Source organism: Artemia sp. Qi Xiang Cuo, chromosome 14 (assembly GCF_049724085.1).
Source record: "Artemia sp. Qi Xiang Cuo chromosome 14, ASM4972408v1, whole genome shotgun sequence".
Taxonomy (NCBI): Eukaryota; Metazoa; Arthropoda; class Branchiopoda; order Anostraca; family Artemiidae; genus Artemia; species Artemia sp. Qi Xiang Cuo.
In genome coordinates this window covers 26,678,575-26,701,542 of record NC_142807.1, presented here as the reverse complement: position 1 = coordinate 26,701,542, position 22,968 = coordinate 26,678,575, and the positions used below count along the sequence as shown (strand labels likewise).

At 35.1% G+C, this 22,968-nt stretch overlaps 1 protein-coding gene across 1 annotated transcript in view; it reads right to left on the bottom strand.

The window, feature by feature from the left end:
* The window catches only part of sona (sol narae metalloprotease), a 73,471-nt gene that overhangs the window by 23,338 nt on the left and 27,165 nt on the right, over positions 1-22,968 (bottom strand). The window contains exons 6-9 of the mRNA XM_089100740.1: positions 16,546-16,804; positions 11,074-11,191; positions 7,146-7,275; positions 2,010-2,152 (exon numbers count right to left, since the gene is read on the bottom strand). Coding sequence (XP_088956866.1) covers positions 2,010-2,152; positions 7,146-7,275; positions 11,074-11,191; positions 16,546-16,804 — 650 coding nt within the window. The remainder of the gene's footprint in view (positions 1-2,009; positions 2,153-7,145; positions 7,276-11,073; positions 11,192-16,545; positions 16,805-22,968) is intronic.

The window sequence follows — 22,968 nt, the reverse complement described above, 5'->3', positions numbered from 1 at the left end:
CTGATATATGGAAAATAAACCTATCTATCTATCTATCTATCTCAATTCCAAATGTTATTGTCTTTATTTCGATATAATTGGAACCACTATTGAAATGCTTAGTCTTCTATCTCCAATATAAACCAAACTTAAACAATGGTTTGACGTTTGTTAAGCTTGATGTATCATCTTTTGACTGATGTGAGTCATGCCTCGACAAAAGTTAACTGGCAGACATATAAGCAAGCTATACCTTAAGTGTTTCATTTATCACAGTTACCCTTATTGTAAAACTTACTTACTCTTACTTGTAAAACAGCCAAATAAAAAAAATACGTAGCATTTGTTGAAATTCGGGGAAAACAAAGACAAGAATAGTTAAAACGATACTTTTTGCTGATAAATTCCGCTCCATTATCACCCAATGCTCGAGTATCTTTGCCTTGCTTCGCCTTATCGAGAAACTACTTTCTTATGATCGGAAAAGTTTCTATGGATTTTTCCTCGAAGTTGTTTTTCTTTTTTTTTCTTTAATAATTCCACAGTAAGCCCATACGCCATTTCAACTTTTTTTATGGGGCGCAAGATTGAAAAAAATTACTGGAAAGCTCAGACTCAACGACACTAGCAATGCCTCATTTCAGGAAATTGAAATTTTCTCTTGAATGAACTTGCACTGCGTAGCCTCCTTGCCTTAAATAGACTGACGTCTCTATTTTTTTAATGTGAAGCTGCAGCGAGAGGGGTGAAGTGGTGGCAAATATTTTTCTTTTTCCCACTTCCTGTTCATTCGGACAAAGAGCCGCCATTTCTGCCTGCCAGTACAGAACGTGCTTTTTTATCCGTCAACCCGGTCTAAGAATATCTTCACTCTAATATCCCCAATTATATATAATGTAATCCTTGACGAGCCTTTACATGGTTACCACAGCCATATTTCTAAAGGTTTTGTAATAAATTTGGACAGAAAACATTTTATTGTTTTTTAAGTTCACAATTGACGTTCGGTATTTGCATCAGTGTGTACTAGATATGAATTTAATTAGAAAATCCCTTTCTTGGCAAACGAATGGTACAACAGGTGCCAAGGCGTCTGATCTGAGGTTCCCATTTTGGTTATTGGCAATATGTATCAATATGGTTTTTGGTTGGTAACTAAAGTTTTTTTTTTAGTAATTTTATCCATGATCCGACTCTAATAAAAATCACTGCTCGGTAGAATCAACAGGGCATGGAAGGGTACTGATTTCATAGTCAGATTACTTATTGTTTCTGGTAATGAAATGCGATTAGAAGCATGATTGTACTTTGAAGCCATTTATTTATAAATGAGAAAAAAATAGCCACTGCCAAGCAGAGCAATGAGGCATTAAGATGCTACCTTATACAGGGAAGGTGTGATGAATTTGGTGTTGTAACTTTGACCTGCGTAACCTTTGGTAGAAGAAGGTCGTTCAATGAAAAAAGTAAAATACCAGTCAAACCGTATTCATCTAGCATCGTAGAAGGCAAGTATCTTTTTTCGCTTTCTATTTCCGATCATCACTGACAGGCATGGTGTCTATAAGAAAGATGATGGAAACCCAAAAGCAACAAGAATATGTTTTGAGACGCAAGACTAGTATACACATAGTAAACTATCTGAGAAAGAAGAGAAATTAAATTTTTTACGCGGCAACTTGCGGGTCGTTTTTTTTTTATTTTCTGAATGCTGATTGTTTTATACGATGCTAGTTTTTAGGGGTAGGGGGGCTCATTTCTCATACCTAACCCCCCCCCCTCCTGTAGATACTTTTGAGATTGTAATGATAGTCCTAAGCTTCTTATATGTCCCATACAGTCACCGATTTTGTTTTTTCTAGCCAACCCCATTCAAAGTGTCAGCAACCTCTCAATTAAAATCCTGTGTAAGAGATGATATGTCCCACGCAATAATTTCGACAATAACCTTAACAAGGTTCAAGCTCGAGAGCTTTGAAAAAGTTTATATTATTGTAGCACCATAACGAAGTTCTAGGGGAAACACTTACTTTGTGACTGCAACAGCAATATCATACACAGGAAGTCTTCTTTCTTGGAATAAGTATTTCCCCATATCTGTGAGAGCTGCAGTTGAGTCGATCGCGTTTCTTCCAACTCGATTTTGTTCAAAATAGGGAGTAGCATCACGTCCCTGAAAGGAATTAGTCAGAATTAAGAACTAAATAATTAAAAACCGTATCAAACTCTTTTATAATCCCAGACTTTAAAAATTTGTGTGTCAGATTTCCATTTTTTTTATACTAAACTGAAAAAAAAAGCTTCAATCATACCATAGGCAAAATCAGAATATTTGTTATTATCTGGGTCGCGAACCCGCCTTTAAATGGGCTTAAGGGATTTAGACTTGCCAATTTTGTGTTGGACTGAAAATTTACTTTTGAACAAAAAATGTGTATGCACGTATATTTGAAGAAACTTCCACTCAGACTTTCAAAGCTCGGGTCATTTAAAGCAAAATACAGTTAGAATTCCTTGGGGATAAATTTTAAACTAGCATTTAAGCTAGTTAAATATGAAAAGTTGCTCCTAAACAACTTAACTGAACTGGAAACTTCAGAATTTTGTTTTATAATGTATTGAAACAAGGTTTGTAAAGAATAGTTAAATGAGGCTATTGTTTCTAAAAACCCTAAGAATGGGCGAACTGACTTACATCTTTGAACCAAAATGAACAACCTAATATTAAAAATAAATCAGAACTAATTACCGCTTGACGCATGCAAAGCATCAAGATTAAAATCAAACCTATATAAAACACAAACTCGGTTTAAATGTCTGCAGCAAATTGAGCGCGTAACAAATCTTAAACTGCCACTGCTAACAGCCCTTTACTTAAAGGCCGAGAAATAGAGAAAAATTAATTGTTGAAGTAAATCTTGGTATAGGCAGAGATACAATGAGAAAAGTCAAACCTAATTTACTGACGTACAAAAATTTAATTTAGGAGTACATTCAGACGTCAGGTTAACTTTCTTGAGCAATGTAATCGCTCTATCGAATTAATCCGTATATGGAGCCGAGAATGTTAAGCTCTGCTTAGTTGGCTCCGTCTAATATGGGAAAAAGAGAAATTAGATACCACAAATCGCTCACTTACTAACACGATGGCTAGCCATATTACTCCTAATCAACTGATTGCCTTATTCAGCTCAGTTGTGTGAAGGCTTTGAAATCGTTTAGCCGCTTGATTCCTTCGGATGGCACACAATGGGTTCTGGTTTTAGGCTTTGTTCAGTTTTTTCTTGGGGGGGGGGCCGTGTATCAATTTTTGAAGAATGCGGATACAGAATTTGAAACAAAAAATTTACAGTTTCTTCACCTATCTCGGAAACGGAACATCCCTCATTTAGGACAAAAAAATATTCCCGTACACAGGACTCATAGAACAGAAGGAGATGCACTATAAATCTAAAGGAATAATTGTGGATGAGAAGCCCACATTATTCCTACCTTTGGATTTTGAAAGTCCCCCATAAATTGTAAACATTTAGAAGGCTCGACCTTTTCCTTCTTTTTTCTTGAAGACCGAGCGATTTTTCTTTGTCCATCATCAAATTCCTTAGAAAAAAATATTTTAGAAAGTAAGATTACTTTCCGATCTCCTAAAATGTGAATATTATGACATTAAATTTCAATTTAAACGAGAATAAAAATTAACACTATCAGGAATAGCGGGACAACACTACAGAAATTTACTAAATACCGTTTGTTTTAAATAGACGTTATCATTGCGACCTTGAAATAGTATATTAAAAATGCATTGAAACTGAAAAATACAATAAAAATTGGAAGTGTCTAGTCATTTTTGGCACTGAATGAATTTGAGATTGGACGAATTTTGACATTACACATTGAATAAAAAAGCAATAGAAAAACGTTATGTTAAAAAAAAAATGACATAAGTCCTACTTTGCAAATATAAAACATGACGTCTTTCATGGATTCATTAACTTTTGTTATCAATGTAACGTTAAGCTGTATGGTATAAAAATTAAAACAGCGAGAATCTTCCTACCTAGGTTGCCACCTGTAGCGCGAAAGTACTATTTTAGCACTATTTCATTATGTCTAGCACTGTAGCACATGCTCAGGGTTACTAAAATAGCGCGAAAGTACTATTTTAGCACTACTAGAGTCAATTTTGTTTACTATAGCACCGAAAATCACTGTATTCCGCCCAAATTTGGGCAATTATAGCACTTTAGGAACTGACCATGGTGGCAACCCTGCTCTATACTGGCAAAAACTCCAAACGTGTTTTTTTTTCACGGGAGGGTATATTTAGCGTGAAAAATCGGTTGCTTTTAACAACCGTTTCTGAACAGTTGAAAAATGGGATTTTTAATCTGAGAAAGAAATTAGCAACATTGTAAAGTTTCACCGGAAACAATAGAGCCTAGCCCCAACCATATCTTAGTCAACCGTTTAAATTACGGATTCAATAAAGAGCTGCACAGTTTAATTATTATATTTTGGCAACTAGCTTGCATATTAGCCGATGAAAGTGAATGTTCTATTCATTAATTTCAAGTTCAAGGATCGGAAGTTTTTGTGTCTCAAAAGACTGTAATGTCAGCAAAGACACGGACTGTTACTGACTGAATACAACAAAATTCCATGACTGGTAAAAATTTAAAACGTGATATATATATTTACCGGTACGTGGTATATATCGGCGGCACTTATACTGACTAGCAAAAGAGACTTCCGCAAACTTGTCTGGAAAAGTCGGTTGAGGTTCAAGGACATAATTTCTATTCCAAGGAATGAAGTCATCAAGAATTCTGCTGGATGGTAAGTCAGTTGAAATCATCGAAACTCCCAACTTGAAAAGGCAATATTTGTTCCGAGACGGTACCCAGAATTCATAAGGCTTAGATACATTACAGCAATTATTTCGATAACGGACATTTTCAGCAGAAGCTTTCCTTCCATTTTTTGAAATTTAAGTTCTTATGAAAGAAATACTCTTCAGAACGCCATGGCTTTGCCTTCTTTGAGAATGCGATCCGTAATCCTTAAATGTCTTAGAGATGGATGGGTCTCTCACAGTGAGGCGACGTAGATGGAAGTCCTATATAAAGGCACCTGGACAAAGAATATAGGGCAAAAAACAAGCGTAACGCGCCAAACCGGTTCCAAATGGAGTAATTGCAAAAAATACTTATTTCTTTATTTAAAAAGTGGTGATAAATCAAACAGTGTAGACGATTCTAGTAAACAAGGGCGCAATTTTGAACAATACCTTTTTTGGAATTTACATTGAAAATATTGAAAAAACAACACAATTGGCCCCCTAAATTTTGATATATAAACCCACCCTGAATTTCTGTGAATTGACGCCCAATTTATCTAAAAAAAACTTGTGACCTAAAGCAAATTTTAAACTCATAGAAGCGAAAAAAAATTTGACGTGTTAGAGGCCTTGTCATTGGCTATAGAAGAAAATGTCTCCGTTTAGTTTGGGTTTCTGAGTTAAGACGTGCAAGAATATTCTGTATGCTAAAATGTATCGGAAAAATTGTAAAAAAAAAGAATTAAAAATACAAGAACAATACCCTATGGCTTTACAATAAAACAATGTTTTTTTTCTGTTTTTGCTTTTAATGAATCTACAAAGATTAGAAAAACTGTCATGAGAAACAAATCCGTGCCAGTTAAATTGTATAGTTCAGGGGTGGCCAACCTTTTAAATACTATGCACCAATATTTTCATACCCTGTACCTGCTTTTTCTTTCTGTGTTTCTTTTTATCATTGTATTTTGCAATGTAATGCATAAACTTCTTCTTCCAAACTCGAAACCACGATGGCTAAGGCTAAATCTGAACTGACTGGTTTACGAAATGAAAATAAAGATACATTCATTGCCAATGATGCTCTATACTTCAAAACCCGCGATATATTTAAGTAAATCTGGTACTTGGGCATTATATGGGCATTTCTAAAAAGTCAAGTTTGGTTAATGCTAATGAAATAAAATAGGATGAATATATAACAGTTTATAAACAAATTTGGGCTATATATTTGCACAATAGGGGGGGGGGGCGTAAACATTGCATATATTAAATACGTAACCTAACCTAGGTAGCTCCCCCCCCCTAAACCCCAAAAAACAACAGTTTAAATACCGTATACGCAATCAAAACCACGCTATGCATTCCATTACTTTATAGCGGTGTCTTGAATTAACCCGTCCAAAACGGGTTTTTCGTGACTGGTTTCCTTGTAACTGCCCATATAATGCCCAAGTGCCGTAAATTTAAACAAAAGTAACCAAAGGTAAATTAAAAAAGTTTAAAACTATTTTGTTGGGGAAACAACGCGTCTCAAGTCAACTCACTTGACAAGTAGTATTTATTTGGTATTTTTTTTTCGGTGGTTGATTTTTAATTACCGTGTATTTAAAAAAGACTCATAGAGACGTAAGAATGCTTACGCGACTTAATTATTTAGCGCGCCAAGTTTGGCATAGGTGCCACAGTTTGGCCACCCCTAGTCTAGTTAGTATTAATTTAACTTCATTAACTTTCTCTATAAATTAGCTTGCCTTTTAGTTATCCAAAAGTTTGAATATATTGAATAATTCCTTGCAATGTTCTTTTTATGGAACAATTATTTGAACAAGGTAAAAATTAACCCAAACAGTTTTTACCACACACTATGCCAAGGCCGTATCCAGGGGGGGTACCCTTTTTGACCCCCCCCCCCCCGAAATGTTTGTTTGACTCGTAAAAACATAACATAAATGAACATAAACAAATTTTGTATGTGTTTTTTGAGGTTTTTTGGGTAACCCCCCCACCTGAAAAAAATTAGTAACACCCCCCCCCCCAGAACAAAAATCATGGATGCACTTCTGCATGATGCCAATCACTAAGCAGAAACGGTTATAAATTTTTTGCCACTTTTTTGGGTGTTCAAGTATGGATAATGAGCATATCAAATCGAAAGACCTGTTCCTAGTCACAAACTTACTTAGAACTTGGATAAATCAATAGCCAAATAAGAAGTACTATTAAATGGGAGCGACAAGTAACACCACTAAGTAAAAAAGGTAGTCTTCTTTTAAGCTTAAGGTGACATTATAGTAGCACCTGAAAATAAAGTAGTAAACAAACTTACACGTGATATGATGATTCCAGCGATGCTAATTCTCACTCTTGGAGACTTTAGGAGCTTATACCTCAAATCGACACCATTCCAAAATGAAACGAAATACTTTTTAATTTCAGCATTATCTCCACCATGTAACCTATAAGCAAAACCAACCAAATTAGTTTGTGCTTCACCCCCCTCCCCCAAGCAAACATGATAATTACTCAATGAACATTAAAAGCACAAAAATTCACATTACATTGCAAGAGGAGGAAGGCTATAAGCCAAAGACCAAAATCAGGTTTGAAAGTCTTTCTAATAAATCTCTATTTCATGAGTTCAGAAAATGCCATTGAAACCATGTAATTTGAAAATGCTTTGATGTTTGCTAACAACGAAAAAAAATACTATTTAGCCATTTTTTCAATATTTCACGGGCTTTTGGCTTTTCTTATATGTAATCAAATATATTCGTAGTTTATAGTTAATATTAATAAAGGCGTTTTTCTTTAAAGAACTGCGTTGAATACCTAAAAAATTGAATATGATGAAGTACAACTTTTTCAAGTAAGCGAATGAGCTTCTGTAAATTTGCAAGTCTAGAAAATGACTTTTTAGATCATGGCAATAACAAAGTAAGTGGAAAATCTACTTGCTTTGCTTAAGACCTTTAAAACAAAATTATTTATACAATAATTTATGTAAAATTTCCTCTGAGAATCATCTTGTTAACAAATAATCTTTTCGGATTGACAGTTATTGTCACGTAGCTTGCTAACAGGAAGGAAATAAGTAATTATACGGTTGTACAAAGTTTTTTTTTTTATTTAAGGGCAAGGACATATACAAGGAAAACATTGTAAGGAAAATACCGAAAGAATACGCCTATAAGCACCGAAACAAAAGGTTTTTTTATGCACGGTTTCCTGTGAAAAACATGAGATGGATCACGAATAACTTTTTGACCTTATCTTGTTCGCAAGGCGCTTTCGCAACCAATTGGTGCATTGAAACGCCATGGATTTTGTTTGTTTTATATATTCATCTGCAATCCAAAAAAAAACACAATTCAAATAAGCCACGTCAAGGTAAATGTCAGGATGAATATAGTACAATAGCCAAAAGACAAAGGGAACTAAAAATTAGTTAAGGTCTTTTTTCCTTTTTACTGTTTTGTAAGAAAAAGCTAAACTGTTACAAGGCTAACGTTTAAAGATGCCAGGTAGTCCAATTATAGCTTTTTTAGAGTTTTCAGTTAAACAATATATATAATAACTGATTCAAAAATCAAATTTGTCCATACAATGAACTAAATATAGTTAATTAAGTCGATGAAATCACCAACAAAAATATCCAGAAATTTTACAACGGAAATTGTTGGGGAAATGCAGCAAATTTCGAAATTTAATAGAATTTAGAGTTTGGTACAAAGCACTGCCAAGCCTTTCCCTGGAAACACTCAAAATCATAGCTTTTTTTAAATTCGCGCAAGAAAAGTTTGGAAAGATGGAGCCTGAAAACCGACCTGGATATAGTCTTTAGATGTAAAATTGTACTTGATTTACTACAATACAATTACATCTGGTCTCTTTATACGCCAAGCTACAGATTTATGATCGAATGATCAAAGGCTAATATTAGTATGACCAACCATTATTAGATATGATGATAGTATTTTGTAGCTTGGCCAAGTGACAGAATTTAAAATAAGTTTTTATATGTATATATAGATGTCCATTACGATCTCTCCTTAAAAACATACAAGCCGACGGTCACTAGCATTACTATCCACGTAGCTCCATTGGAGGCAACTTAGTTGAATAGAGAATTTCTAATTATATATCAATCAGAACAACCACCAATAGGGCTAGTAGAGTCATCAATTGTACAAGAAAAAATGCAAATAGCTATTGATCGATAGGAAGACGAATCATGTTTAACTAATATTTCTCAACAGGTAACATCAACCTAGTACTCTGAGAAAACCATCTAATGGCTGTTTCGATTGATATGAAAAATACTTCCGGCCAAGGGAGTGGTAAATCATGCAAAATAATGGTCAATCAATCTAGTTTAAAACACTGCACAGAACAATCATTCTTTCAAATAAAAAGGAAAAAAATATTTCGCTCGACTCGAAGCTCCGGCACGTTTCTTAATAGTCTAATAGTCATAGAATTACGAATCTCCTTTAAAATGAAATGCTTATTTTTGAAAATTTTTTGACATAAATATACGGTGGAGTTGAGACTACGGTGTATATGATCCCGAGTTGAGCAAGAGTTATTAGGTGAAATCAAATTTGCGAGGGATGAAACTAAATTCACGAGGGATGAAAGTTAATTTCACGAGGGATGAAGGCCTGCACATACACGGAAACGGTGGTATGGCCGCTTTTTGGAGGATGGCAAAAAATCTGCAAAAAAACTTTCTTCTCTAAAAATAGATGTAGCTTTCCTTATGAAACTACATAATTTTGGCAATTTTAATCTCCTTTGTAAAACAGTGCTGTCGACAGTGGCGGATCCAGGGGGCAAGGGGGCACGTGCCCCCTAGCGTAGTCTAAAGTAGTGTAATTTACTTAATTAACTCAAGTTTGCGTTAATTAAACTTGCTCCTAACGCAGGTTTATCGGATCAACCTACCCCCCCTGCCCCCGCCTAAAAAAATTCTTATCGGATCAACCTATTTTGCGTCCCCCCTAAAAAATCATAGATCCGCCCCTGGCTGTCGATTAAGGAGCAAACAGATTGAAAGAGACTTATAATACTTATTTTAAATGATGTTTTAAGCACACTAGATTCAGGGGCGTAATTTCGTCAAAATCCTAGTGGAAGGGGGCAAAGATGGAGCCAATTTTCCCAAGTCAAGTGAAAATGACCAACTGAAGAATGAAACTTGGGTCATATAGCACGATAAAGGCAAAGGTATACTAAAGAACACTGATCTGTTTCTGTGGGTGCTTCAATTATGTAGGCATCTCGGTACTTTCCCATTATATGGGCACTTCTAAAAAGTCAAGTTTGGTTAATCCTAATGAATTAAAATAAAATAGGATGTATATATAATAGTTTATAAACAAAATTGGGCTACATATTTGCACTTTTGGGGGGGGAGGGTGAGGAGTGGAGGGTAAAGCATTGCATATATTAAATACGTAACCTAACCTAGGTGCCTTTTCTCCCCCTAAACCCCAAAAAAAAACAATAGTTTAAATATTGTAAATTCAATGTGAAACCACGCTCTTCGATCAATTTAGATAGCAATTACCCGGTTTACGAGTCTCCATCACTGCATTCATTCGACTGTCTATAGCCGAACTGCCCATATAATGGGAAAGTACCGGCCTCTCATAGTTTTGACAAGATCTTTGAAGACACTAAATTTCAACTGGGGGGAATGGGGTCTGGGGAGGCAACTGCCTCCCTGCCCTATACCAAATTGCACCCCTGACCATGGGCGCCCATAGGCGGATTTTTTTTTTGGGGGGGGGGTGCCTGGTCTAATCGGCACTTTGTTTTGAGTTTATAGGTAAATCAAACTGACAATCCACAGTCATTTGTTTTTGTTTTCTTTTTTTCCAGTAAAGCCTAAGCTATGTTCTGGTCTTGAGAAGGCATGGGGGTTGTCAGTCCTAGGTAATTGTTGCTCGTTTTGAGTTTGACTCGGCTATTTATTATAATTTCTGTTCGTTTTGAGTTTCATTTAATCGTTGATAGTGATTTGTGGTAGTTTTACGCTTGGAAGATTATTTGACTTTATTTCTGCCCATTTTTGACTTAATAGAGCTCTACTTTTCTTTGAAAACTTATTCTGTGGAAAAAGTTTTTTTTTAAATTAATACAAATATATGACACCGTCATTCAGCCGGGGGGAGGGGGGTATTCGCGCCCCCTGTCCCCCTTATGGACGCCCATGCTCCTGACTAGCTTAAATAAAGGATAAAAAAAAGTACCTGTAACCATCATAGTCGACAATGACTAGAATTTCAGGAAAAATTATAGCAGGAGCCTCTCGCTTGCTTTTTAATGATCTTTTCTTTTTCGAGGGTAAGTGATCTGGTTCCATAAACACTAAAATGGACAAACAATCATTAAACATTGTTTCTTTTCACCAAACAAGGACGAATAATTTACAACTTCTGTTTAAGCAGTAAGAGCTTAACTTACAAAAGTAATTTCTGTGTGATAAAAAAACATGATATGCATATTCAAATTTCTTTGTATTTACGCAACGTCAAAATTCTTTTCTACATTGCTTGATTATACTTCTTGAAGGATTGATTCGTACGCAGTCGCGAATGAAAGAGAAGCATTAAATCATTAAACTTATTCTGTTAAAGAATTGTTTATTTATTTGAAATACTGAGGTTTTTCATATTCAAGCACAGCAGTGATGCAACACAAGTTCATTTCCCACTGTGTTCTGGATTTTGCGATTACTATCCCTGAATTTTTCAAGATTGCCACAAATTCCCCCCCCCAAAAAAAATTCTCCAAAATTTCGCTCGATAATTAACAATAGCGAAAATTGACGATTTGTAGTTCGTTGTAACGTTCGTGTACTTTTTGCGTGAATTTTAGGAGACATTTCAGAGAACCTAGATTTCTTTGGAGAAATTCGAAGAGATATAGAAAAATTCAGTGATAGTGGAAACAATGTTCGCAATCCAGGTCACCCCAGTAATCTTAGGTAATTTTTTTTAGAATTTGCAATTAGATCTGCATATCTTAGTTCTCCCCTCATTTGTGTTACTAGTCAAAATTTCAAGGAAGGCTTGAAGTTATCTCCGTTATAACCAGAATTGAATCCACCATCAACAAGCATCATATTATATATACATGCCTCCAAAAGGGCACTTATCTCCTCTCTAGTTGCACAAAAGCAATAAATCTGATATAATTATAACACCTTGTTATTTATCTTATACCACAAAATCGTTCACACCCATTTGAATTTCTTCATCTTCCCCTTCGAAAAAAATCCTCGCTAGAGGGTTTGTCGTAAACTGTATTCTCTACTTGCATGCATCGTATCAAGAAAATGGGACGGGAGATGAAATACAAGTCTAAGAAAATTACAGGGAGGCCTACTGATAACTATCGGAATTGTCTATAATGGTTCCTTCTCTTTTAAATGCTTAACACACGTGAGTCTATGAATAAAATTTTCTCTCTCCTGCGGTTCCCTACATGGACAGATAGATTATAACTGTTTAGACTCGTGGTATAGACGCTTTTAAACCAAGTGAAAATAACCAGTCTAAAAATATGAGATATAAATCACTAAGTGTGGTGTTTTGATGTTTTATGAAGTTTTACTTCACTTATCAAATATAAAAAAAAAACAATTATCTGGGTTCTAGAAAAGTTGTGACAGTGTATCCAAATAAAGTTTAAATCGTGAGCCACTGAAAGTTTTCCAGAGAGACAAGCTGGCGAAGAGTTGTCAAGGAGGACCAACTTTTGAAAAAAGGGCTTTATGGCAAGGAAATTTATTGTTTTCTAGACATTGAAAACTTTAGCTAAAATGCACATTTATCTTTGAGGAAAAGGGTAACTGCGCCTTCCCTCTGGCGAGAGTACTTGATTACTGAGTAATTTATCTAACCTATGCCTGGCTAACCTTTTGTAGAAATTCAATAACATCTGTGCAAAGATGTTAAACTTACTAGTATTTTCTGGAGGCGGTAATTAACACATTAAGGTAAAAATAAAAGGTTTGGAAAAAGCATAGTTTGAAACTATTAATGTTGGTATTTTTAAATTAAAACCCATATTGAACTTGAACTATTAATGTTGGTATACAAGTAGTGTGCTTGGAACCAGGGCCGTCACGTATGGGGGGAGGGGGAAGCCCCCTCTCAGTGTTTTTGTCATTCGGTAAAAAAAAAAAAATAAGTCGGTAAAATCGTGGCGCGAAGCGCCACGACTTTTCCGACGCAGCTAAAATTCTTTGTTCAGTTCAATAAAGATCACGAGAATACTGACATGTCATCTACAGAAATTTTGAACTTGGTCGGTAAACACAGCAGTTTTACCGACTCCTACCATAATTTTACGGATGGTGCCACAATTTTCTATCTGGTTAAATTAACAACATTAAAATAGTGACATGATATTTAGCGAAATCTAAATCTTGGTTGGTAAGTGCAGTGATTTTACTGACTTGTGTAGTGATTTTACTTATTGTATTCAAAACGGACATTATGCTAATTATTGACAAAAAATAGTCAGTAAAAATTACCAGCCTGTCGGTACAATCTCTAGCTCTCCCCCCACCAAACATTTTGGCTAGTAACGACACTGCTTGAAACCATTGTCAATTCAGAACAAAAAAACTCAGACTTTACCAATTGATAAAGCAAGTGTAATATTTAAATATATATAGATAATAATTTTGAAGCTTTGTACGATTTTAAACGGCTGATCTGTTACTGGAAGTGAGAGTATAAGTTTAAAAATCATAAATTGGTTGTTGTGTTATTGACTTAAGTCACGCGGGAATCTGATATGTTAAGGAAAAGGTATCATTTTTTTTTTTAATAGAAGGTGCATTTCTTAGACAGGTATTTGTTTTCAGATATATCATACCAAAGGGTACTTTTGTCTTATAACCACCACACTAAAAATCTTGTATCGCGAACATGAGAAAATAACCGGTTTTTTTGGTCTTCAAACCGGACAATATTAGTTTCGGCTCGGTGGGTAACTACATTGTAGCTATATTTTAATTAAATATTAAGTAGATAATTTCGGAGACCACACTGCCTTTCCATGACGATAAATAAAAGTTCAAATAGGGATAAAATCCTTTTAATAGACAGTGTTTTTTATAAAAGTGATAGAAATTCACAAAAATACCAGATATTTCTGTCACATCTACAGTGACCGTCATCAGTGGTAAAACTGATGACGGACACTGTATATGTCACTGTATATCACCGTCATCAGTGACCACTGATGACGGTCACTGTATATGTGACCGAAATATCTGGTATTTTTGTGAATTTCTATCACTGTTATAAAAAACACTGTCTATTAAAAGGATTTTATCCCTATTTGAACTTTTATTTATAATTAAATATTGAGTTGGTATTTTGTTTAGGTTAGTTTAGGTTACGTATTTAATATAATGCGGTCTGGGTGGCCCCCCTCCCATAACTCTTTGTTGTAGTTTTCATAATTTTGTTGATAAAGTATTATTTTTCTCCTCATATTTTGTTTTATTTCATTATTCAAACTTCACTTGTTTATAGCAGTAATCAAACTTCACTTTTCGACAGAACTTGAGTGTGGTGGCTATAAGACACAAGTACCTATCAAAGAAAGTTATAAATTCTTTAATACCAATAGCCTACAATTAAGCTAAACCTAAGCAAACAAGCCACTATAGTATCATAATTCACAAATAGGGAAGCTCTAAAACTATTTATGGCGCAAGTCTTAGCTTTATCTCCCATTCACAAAAAAAGGCATAGACTGTCATAAACACACGTAAAACATAGCAGAAAAGTGGTAGAAAGAACCCGTTACCAAGGGAAGATAAAAACAAATAAAGGATGGAAACTCTGATTTCATGGTATGAGAGGCAACCACCGTGAAACTGTGGGTATGTTTATGAGGAAGTCACGTGGTTGTTTAATAAACAAGATCTGTAAAAACATGCTTAAAAGTTGTTTTCTCTTGCACAACAGGAACTCAAAGAATATACTGTAATTGATTTATAGCATCTAAAATTTAACCATTATACAGATTAACTTCGAATACTATTTTGAAGAAGAGAAAAATTACTAAAAAATGTATTTATACAAAGGGAGACTTACAACCTCTTGATGGGTTTCCTGACATGTTGGATTTGACTAGGTAATTTGTTTAAAATCTCATTTTTTACGGGCAAGGCCGTATCCAGGATTTTTTTTTCGGAGGAAGTTTTATTTACTCAAAAAAATTTTAGGGGGGGGGGGTACACAAAAAAACACAAAAAACGCATATACAATTTGTTTATATCAATTTTTGTTACGTTTTTACGAGTCAGACAACATTTCGGGGGGGGGGACAAAACCCCCTAACCCCCGCTGTGGGTACGGCCTTGCTTATGGAGTTTCTTCCTCTCTTTCTAAGATTATACACATTTTATTATGCAAATAACACTTGATCGACAATCGTAAAATTATGGAATTTCTCTTTTTTGAAATTCTTATTAAAGAAATTCCGTTTTTTCTTTTCTTGCTTTTTTAATCCTGTCTCTTGTTAACTAAAAAATTAACTTTTTCGGAAACATCTGAATAGCCCTTTGCAAATAAGTTTCCGTTTGTCAAATTCTGTCAATTCCTTGTCATCCGACAAAAATTAAAATCGAGTATTTTGCAGTTGGCATCAAGACATGGCTAATTGTGGAAAAAGCCAAGACAGATAGTCCGAGTAATTTAGAGGCAAATCTGGGATAAGCCCTTTTTAGGATTGTATAAAAATGATGTCATTTCATTTGTTGATAGATAAGTCTATCTATCATCCATCCATGGTTCATTCGTAGGACAGAACTAAGGTAGATAGTCATAGAATTAGGGGGAGGAAAGATTGGATGGTCCGATGAAAAACATCCCGCCAAGATATTTCAATATAATTATCGGATAGAAATATTATTTTAAGCGATTTAAAAAAGTGCATAAGAATGGAAGGACATATGATAATTTCATTAATAGAAACATGCTGCATATTATAAACTACGGATTTCATTATTTTCTTTTAGTTTTTTTTTTAATTTAGGGTTACACTTGGTATCATCAAGGGGAGATCCATTGTTGGGAAAGCGACTATAATATTTAGAAAGAGCATAAAAAATCAACTGTTACTACTTTTATTTTATTAGCAAGTTTCTCTTAGGTGTGGTCAACCACAACAAATTTACCAAATTTTTAAATTTAAAGTTCGCGATTCGCTGCAATAATTTCAACCAAGGCCATGGGCGCCCCTCTGGGGGAGGCGGCAGGGTGGGGGGGGCTCTTTCCCCCCCCCCCCTGGCTGAATGATGCTGCCTTATTTTTATATTTTTGTTCTGAGATTTCTATTATATAGCATTAAAAGTAGCAATTAGACGAAGTTTGCCCCCCCCTTGAATTCAGCTTATGGGCGCCCATGATCAAGGCTGCATTCAGAGTAGGGACTAGGGGGGTTTGAACCCCCAACCCCACCCCACCTCAAAGTATTTGTCCGACTCGTAACAACGTAATAGGCTAAATGTGCATAAAAACACATTTTTGATGCGTTTTTTAAAGTTTATTCACCCCCTTCAATACCCGACTTCCCTTTTTCCTTTTAGAATATCAAAAAAGGATGAAATCTCGTCTTGACAGCTATGGCAATCTTTTAGTATCGTTTAAATGTAACAGTTGACAATGAAACGAGAAAAAAAACAAGGTACTAACTGTAATCTGTCGTAGATTCCTTATTTTTTCGTCTGAAGATGACATGAGTGCCAGCTGAATGAACAACGGGCATTGACGATCTTCTTGTCCGACTTATGTTTTGCATTCTACTACCCAAAAGCTCTGACCCGAAGAATTCTTCTTCTGACATAAAGAGCTCCTTATTTGGACGTTGATATTTAGCTAATTTGGGTAATATCTTTTTCTTCAGTTTTGATGGTACTGGTTTGATGACAAAGTCGTTACCGAGAGTGCCATGCTGAAAAAAAGCGCCACATTACTTCATAGTTCACATAAATTGAGGGGTCACACAATCACCACCACCTGGTAAATGTCTATGAGCACCACTTATTACACCACACATGGCACTTAAGCCACTCGCCACCATACATGACAAACTTTGCATTACCTTCTGGAACAGTTCCACCAAGCATGACAGGTGCTCCCTGATGAACAGTGCTCCAAAAATCATGGCAAAAAGTTTCAGACAACATTAATAAAGTACTAGAAACAAAAATTTAAAAAAACAAACAATTTCTTTCTTTAAAGACACTGCAAAAACCATGCACTTCAATAAAGAGGTATTGCTAAAGGATTGTCCATTATCAGGGCCGTTCCAAGGGCTGGTGTTCGAGATTACCAAAATTAATCTCGTCCCCCTTCAAAAAAAGTTGGGTGTGAACTAGAAAAGGACAAACGCAATAGCCTTAAAAACAAAATCTAGGCTGCAGGACCCCTAGCCACGGTGCCTGGAACAGCTTGCCCAGATGAACCCGCCTGTGGAAGACCGTGTGCAATTTCAAGGGAAAACAGCCAACAACCAACAAAATACCCATTGAGCAAACAAACAGCAAGCCGGCTCGTGGTGAACAGCCGAGCAAATTTTAAATTGAAATGAATGACACCCAAGAAAGATATGACAGCACTCCATTTAGTAAAAAAAAATTAACTTAAATAAAATTAAGTGGCCACGTGCTATCAAATATGGCTCATCAGAGAGATGCCACTAGCTTATTTGGGTTTCGGCGCTTCGAATCTCTTAAAATAGCAGTCTAAATAATAGGTAGGCTTACATACTGTCAAACAAATCCCGCGACCTAAGTAAAAATTTGATGGTGGAATTAATAAAAAAAAAAAATAAACAGTCGCCCATTTAGGTTGAAAGCTCACTTAAATTTTAGACAATAGATTGCCCCGATAAAAATAAAAGGTAAAGAAAGGGATTGTAAAACATATAAAATTGTTTTGTTTTAAATAATTGGAAGTCTGAAATAAACTGATTTCGAGTTAAATATTTCTAAGATGTTGTAAACGAATTCCAAAGTCCAAAATATGCCCACAATTTTCGTTTGGAAAAATGTGAGTGCAAGACTTTTACAAGAAAATTAAATTGTTTACCTATTTTTCAAAAAAAAGAAAGATACGAAATTGGAACTTTGGTGAATTTCTGAGGTGGCTTGAAACCACAGAAACCCTCACTACATCCTTGATTTTATCTAACATGAAAGAATGTGAAACCGCTACTTCAAAACGCACTAACTGTACTTAAGTCATTTCTCTTAGAGCTTTAAGATAAATACAATTTTTGTTTGTTTTTTAAAGCAGAACCTGCTCAGGCAGTAATTAAAATTTACAATTTAATTATCAGTAGCACATACCCATAGCAACAAAATATGAGCATATCTAAGAAATATTCACGTAGAAACTTAGCCAAAAAATTTCGTTTTTGCCATATTCAGAGGTTCACACGTGAATGCTTCCACGTTCTTGCCGTACTGAAAAAGGATCTACAGTAGTTGAAAGAAAAGATTACTTGAGATTTGGCAAATAAATTCTGAAGCATTGTTGGCGAAAAAGACGGTTTTGGACAAATAAAAAACGCGTAAATCCTTTAATACTATGCTGTGTCACAACGTTCAGCAGTTACAGACAAACGAAAGGATACGCTTGACAAAAACAAATTCGAATTGATAGTTGAATTCAGTTTGAAAAATTGAGAGTTTGAGAAAAATTAATAACATACTTGTGTCAAAACAAAAACTTTCGATTTGACCCCTCTTCGACTAAAATAGTCAAGGTCACTGCTTCTCAAATTTTCCACTCAACCTATTTCACCTGATTTATGGCGCTTACGCTTCGCACATAACCAAATTCGACTTTGTGACAGTGCCGTGAATAAGGCCGCACTTAGAACTTTTCGAATTCTGGTTCAAACCTGGCTATCACAAGGCCTTCTCCACCCGAGGAGTCGTTATTCTTGAATAGAAAAGGTACTCTTGCATTATGCGGGCCTCTCGGGTTAACTACTATAGAGTAGGCAATAATAAAACCCGTTTTTGACATGTTTACCGCTATAGACTAGGCAATGAGAGCGTGGTTTTCATTGGGTATACGATATTAACCGGTGTTTTTTGGGGGGTTTAGGGGGGAAGGTACCTAGGTTAAGTTAGGTTACGTATTTAATATATGCTATGCTTTAACCCCCCTCCCCTAATGTGCAAATATATAGCCCAAATTTGTTTCTAAACTATTATATATTCATCCTATTTTATTCTATTTCATTAGCATTAACCAAACTTGACCTTTTAGAAAGGCCCACATAATGCAAGAGTACCATAGAAAGCCTCTTTATGGGACCCACTGACGACAATGTAACCAATACACTGTAAGTTCCTGGAGTATATATTTACTGTCGTTTTCTATGGTAATGAATGTATTCAAAAGATTAAAATATAGAAAAACCGGATCATGCCCTGTTGAGTGTTAATGCTAAACAAAGCCTAAAAAAAATTAATTTGAAGTTGCGAAATATGTCGACCAAGATATCGACTCATAACGGGAAAATCAGACTTAGAGGTACATAAATTGACGATGAATAGCTCCAGACATTTCTTACATATTAACTAACCGGCTACTCAAGTTACGTGATGTTTCATGTATAGACAAATAAAACATCTTTTCACATTAAGAAAAAAAAATTAAACTGAGAGAAATAGTACCCATACAAACAGGAGATTAAGCCATGACTGTCATAGCTATGGGACAGATTATATCATTGTTGCCCGTCTTTATTTCATGGCCTGATAGGGACCGGTTATAGGGAAAAGGTTTGAGATTCTTTGCAGTATCTGATAGTATGTCACATTGCACCAAAATCAAAGGTTGAAAACGTGACGGTTATCACACCGTGATATCAACTCTTAAAGAAAAACTAGTCAAGGGAAAATAATTAAAGAATGATGCCTGATTCTCACAAAATTTTCTTTTAATACAAGAATGGCAATAATAATGAGTTTAGACAGTGAATGAAAAGTTATTCATTGTCAATCTACAATCTGTATAGGTGGTGGTTTGTTTTAGTGCCGTGTCAATTAACACTTTAAAAATGACAGATTTTGTTATAATATAATTTAAAGTTTTTAAAATCAGTAGAAACGAGAAAACAGCTTTTGGTACTGCCGGATTATCTGTACCAGACGCGAGAAGTGAAGTTTGGTTAATGCTATTGAGATAAAACCAAATAGAATAAAAATATAACAGTTTAGAAACAAATCTCGGCTATATATTTGCACATCAGGTGGGTGGAGGGTAAAGCATAGCATATATTAAATACGTAACCTAACCTATGTATTTTTTTTGCGCCTAAACCCCAAAAAAACAAAGTTTAAATATTGTAAACGCAGTGATAAATCCTTGTTTACAATCCTCAGCATAGGAATTATCTGTTGAAAGAAACCTGTTTGACTAGTTTCTTTAGCATGTTCAATGTACAATATCGCGCGTGTGTTACAGATAATATAACAGTACCCAGCTTTTATATATAAATAGTAGGTGACGGTCCGTTAAACCAGAGGAATGCCTTCAGTCTCTTGTCTCGAAAAACTCAAAACATAAAAATTAAATTCAAGAAAACCAAGCTAGTTATATTCAACGTGAAGTTTCAAAATTATAAAGTAGTACAAATTACTTGTAGTACCAAGAAAGATAAAAAAAATAATACAAACTTAGAAAGATTTTCTAAGGGTCATTTTAACTTCAGGTAAAAAGAAAAAAATTTTAAAAATTTCTAGTGAATTTAGTAGTCAAGTATGCTTTTAGAGAAAATTATGTTACTGACATGTACTTCAGACCTTGGAGCCAATTCGCCAATTGCAAGTCGACTACCCAATTTTAATCATTCTAAATTTTGTAATAAGTATTCTTTTTTCATTATTCGGAATTTGTACAACAAAAAACTTTAACACGAAAAAGTAACTAATATCACAGATTAATATTACTTTAGCCTACATAAGAAGACAGAAAAATAACCTGAATTTCTTTCCAGGACAGCCTTGGTCAAATTTGTTTTCTTATTATAACTTATTTCAATTCTATCAGCGTTCAATTAATGTAGTATAAATGTAAATTTTTGCAATTATAAGGACACCTGCACAAAACGAATTTAATGGATTTTTATTTTCTAAAAAAAAAGACAAAAAGGCCATGATTCTTCAAAAACAATTGTGCTGTACCAGGATGCAAAAATATTGAAGGTCTGATCCGCTACAAAAAGGCTTTTGCGGTTGGTTACTCAGCGGTATTTAGTAAAGAATTAATATTACTACAAACTATTGAAAATAATCAAGGTATGGAATCACTTGCATCTCAACCAATACCGTCAGACGATAATTTAAAATATGGATAGGAAAACCAAATCCTGGCTGGGTTGAAACCTTATTTATATTGAATAATTTTAAAATGGTATACACAAATAAAAGCATAGTTTTGTTAATTTAATATCTACTTTGTGAAAGCTTAAATTTATGTTAGAATTCCTTTAGGTTTATAACTTCAGGTATAAAAATTCCAGACTACAACCTGTGGACGGACGGAGTTTCTCAACAGAGGATGAGTGGGAGTATGATTACTTGAAGAATAGTTTTATTTCCAAATACCCGTAAATTTGAACAAATTAATTAATACCACAATGGGCACCAATGAAAATTTTTATAGGTGTATGACCTCATTCCCATTACCCAACTACTGCCACTTATGAGCGAGACTCTCAATTCCCAAAGGCTTGTTATTACGAACTCGACCATTGCTTGGTCACATAGTCCAAACACCAACAGAAACACTGTCCGAATTACTTTTTTGGCCCCTCAATACAAAGCTGGAAGCTCCGGTCCCAGATAGGGGATAACTTAGGTCAGTTCATCTTAATGATCGTTTGCAAACAAGAGAAACCCATCAGACTAACCTCGGGCCGTTCAAATTTGACGCAAAGAATTCCATCTTTTTCTACGCTGGCCCACCACAGGGAATTAACTCAAGTAAATGAAGCCTATGTGGGGAAGTGTCATATCTCATGTTTTCTGTGTGATTAACAATTAAGACACCTTTTTCGTAAACTTTGGTTTTCTAAGAGAGGGGGCAGGGAAATTACCAGCCTACCAACTAGTGGCACCAAGGTAATCAACCTTTTTTCTGGGTGCTGGGGCTTAACGGATAAATGTTATAAAGGGACTCCCCGTTGTGTCCAGTTATCTTTATAACTTCGTAACAAGCATTATAGCTTACAAATTGAAAAAATTGTTATCCAGCACATTGCTTCTCGTGATAAATCTTGGAGTTTGGAATTTCCGGCAATTATTTCACCCGTAATACAACTCTTTAGGTTACACACATATTTTTGTCTTTAACAGGACATATTATCAGCAACATCTTTCTAATTACTAGTCTCAGTATACGGTCTTCAAAAAAAAGGTGTGGTCAACATAGTAACCATCTGAACTTCTGCCGAACCAACCTGTAGTCCTTGCCGAGTTCTTTTGCCTTGATGATGGTGAAAGTGGAGTAAAGCTATCTGCGCCTTCTGATTTTGTTTGATCAAACATTTGGTCCATTTCTGGGCTAAAACTTGGTACCTTATATTTGGTCCGCGTTAAAATGCCCAAGGATTGTTTATTTCTATTTATTTTTTACAGTGATTTGTGCACTTTCATTCTCATTGATAAGCTATTGTAAGATATGGTGACCAGCAGAGCATGGTTGTTACCTAGTACATTCAATGCCAGAGACCATCCTAATTTAGAAATTTCAAGTTAACTTTATGGTTATATTGGTATTCTCAAGAATGTACAAGACATAAACACAGAATTACTATACGAATTTACTTCAGCTTATGTGCATTCAGATGGACTAGCAGCGTACTTTGAAGATGCTCTTGAATAGGGATTCTCAGCTTTTGTGTGGATCCCCATCGTTTTGAATCTTAAGATACTATCTCACACCTCATTTAGAATAGACCGGAGAGTCTTTGCTCAAATTCAAGTTTATGCAAATACCGTGGCAAGAAATTGTATGGAAATCATTTATAAATTCTTTCTAACAATCACTCTCTAGACCTCCTTTTCCCCTAAGGATACGTGCACCTACCCCTCC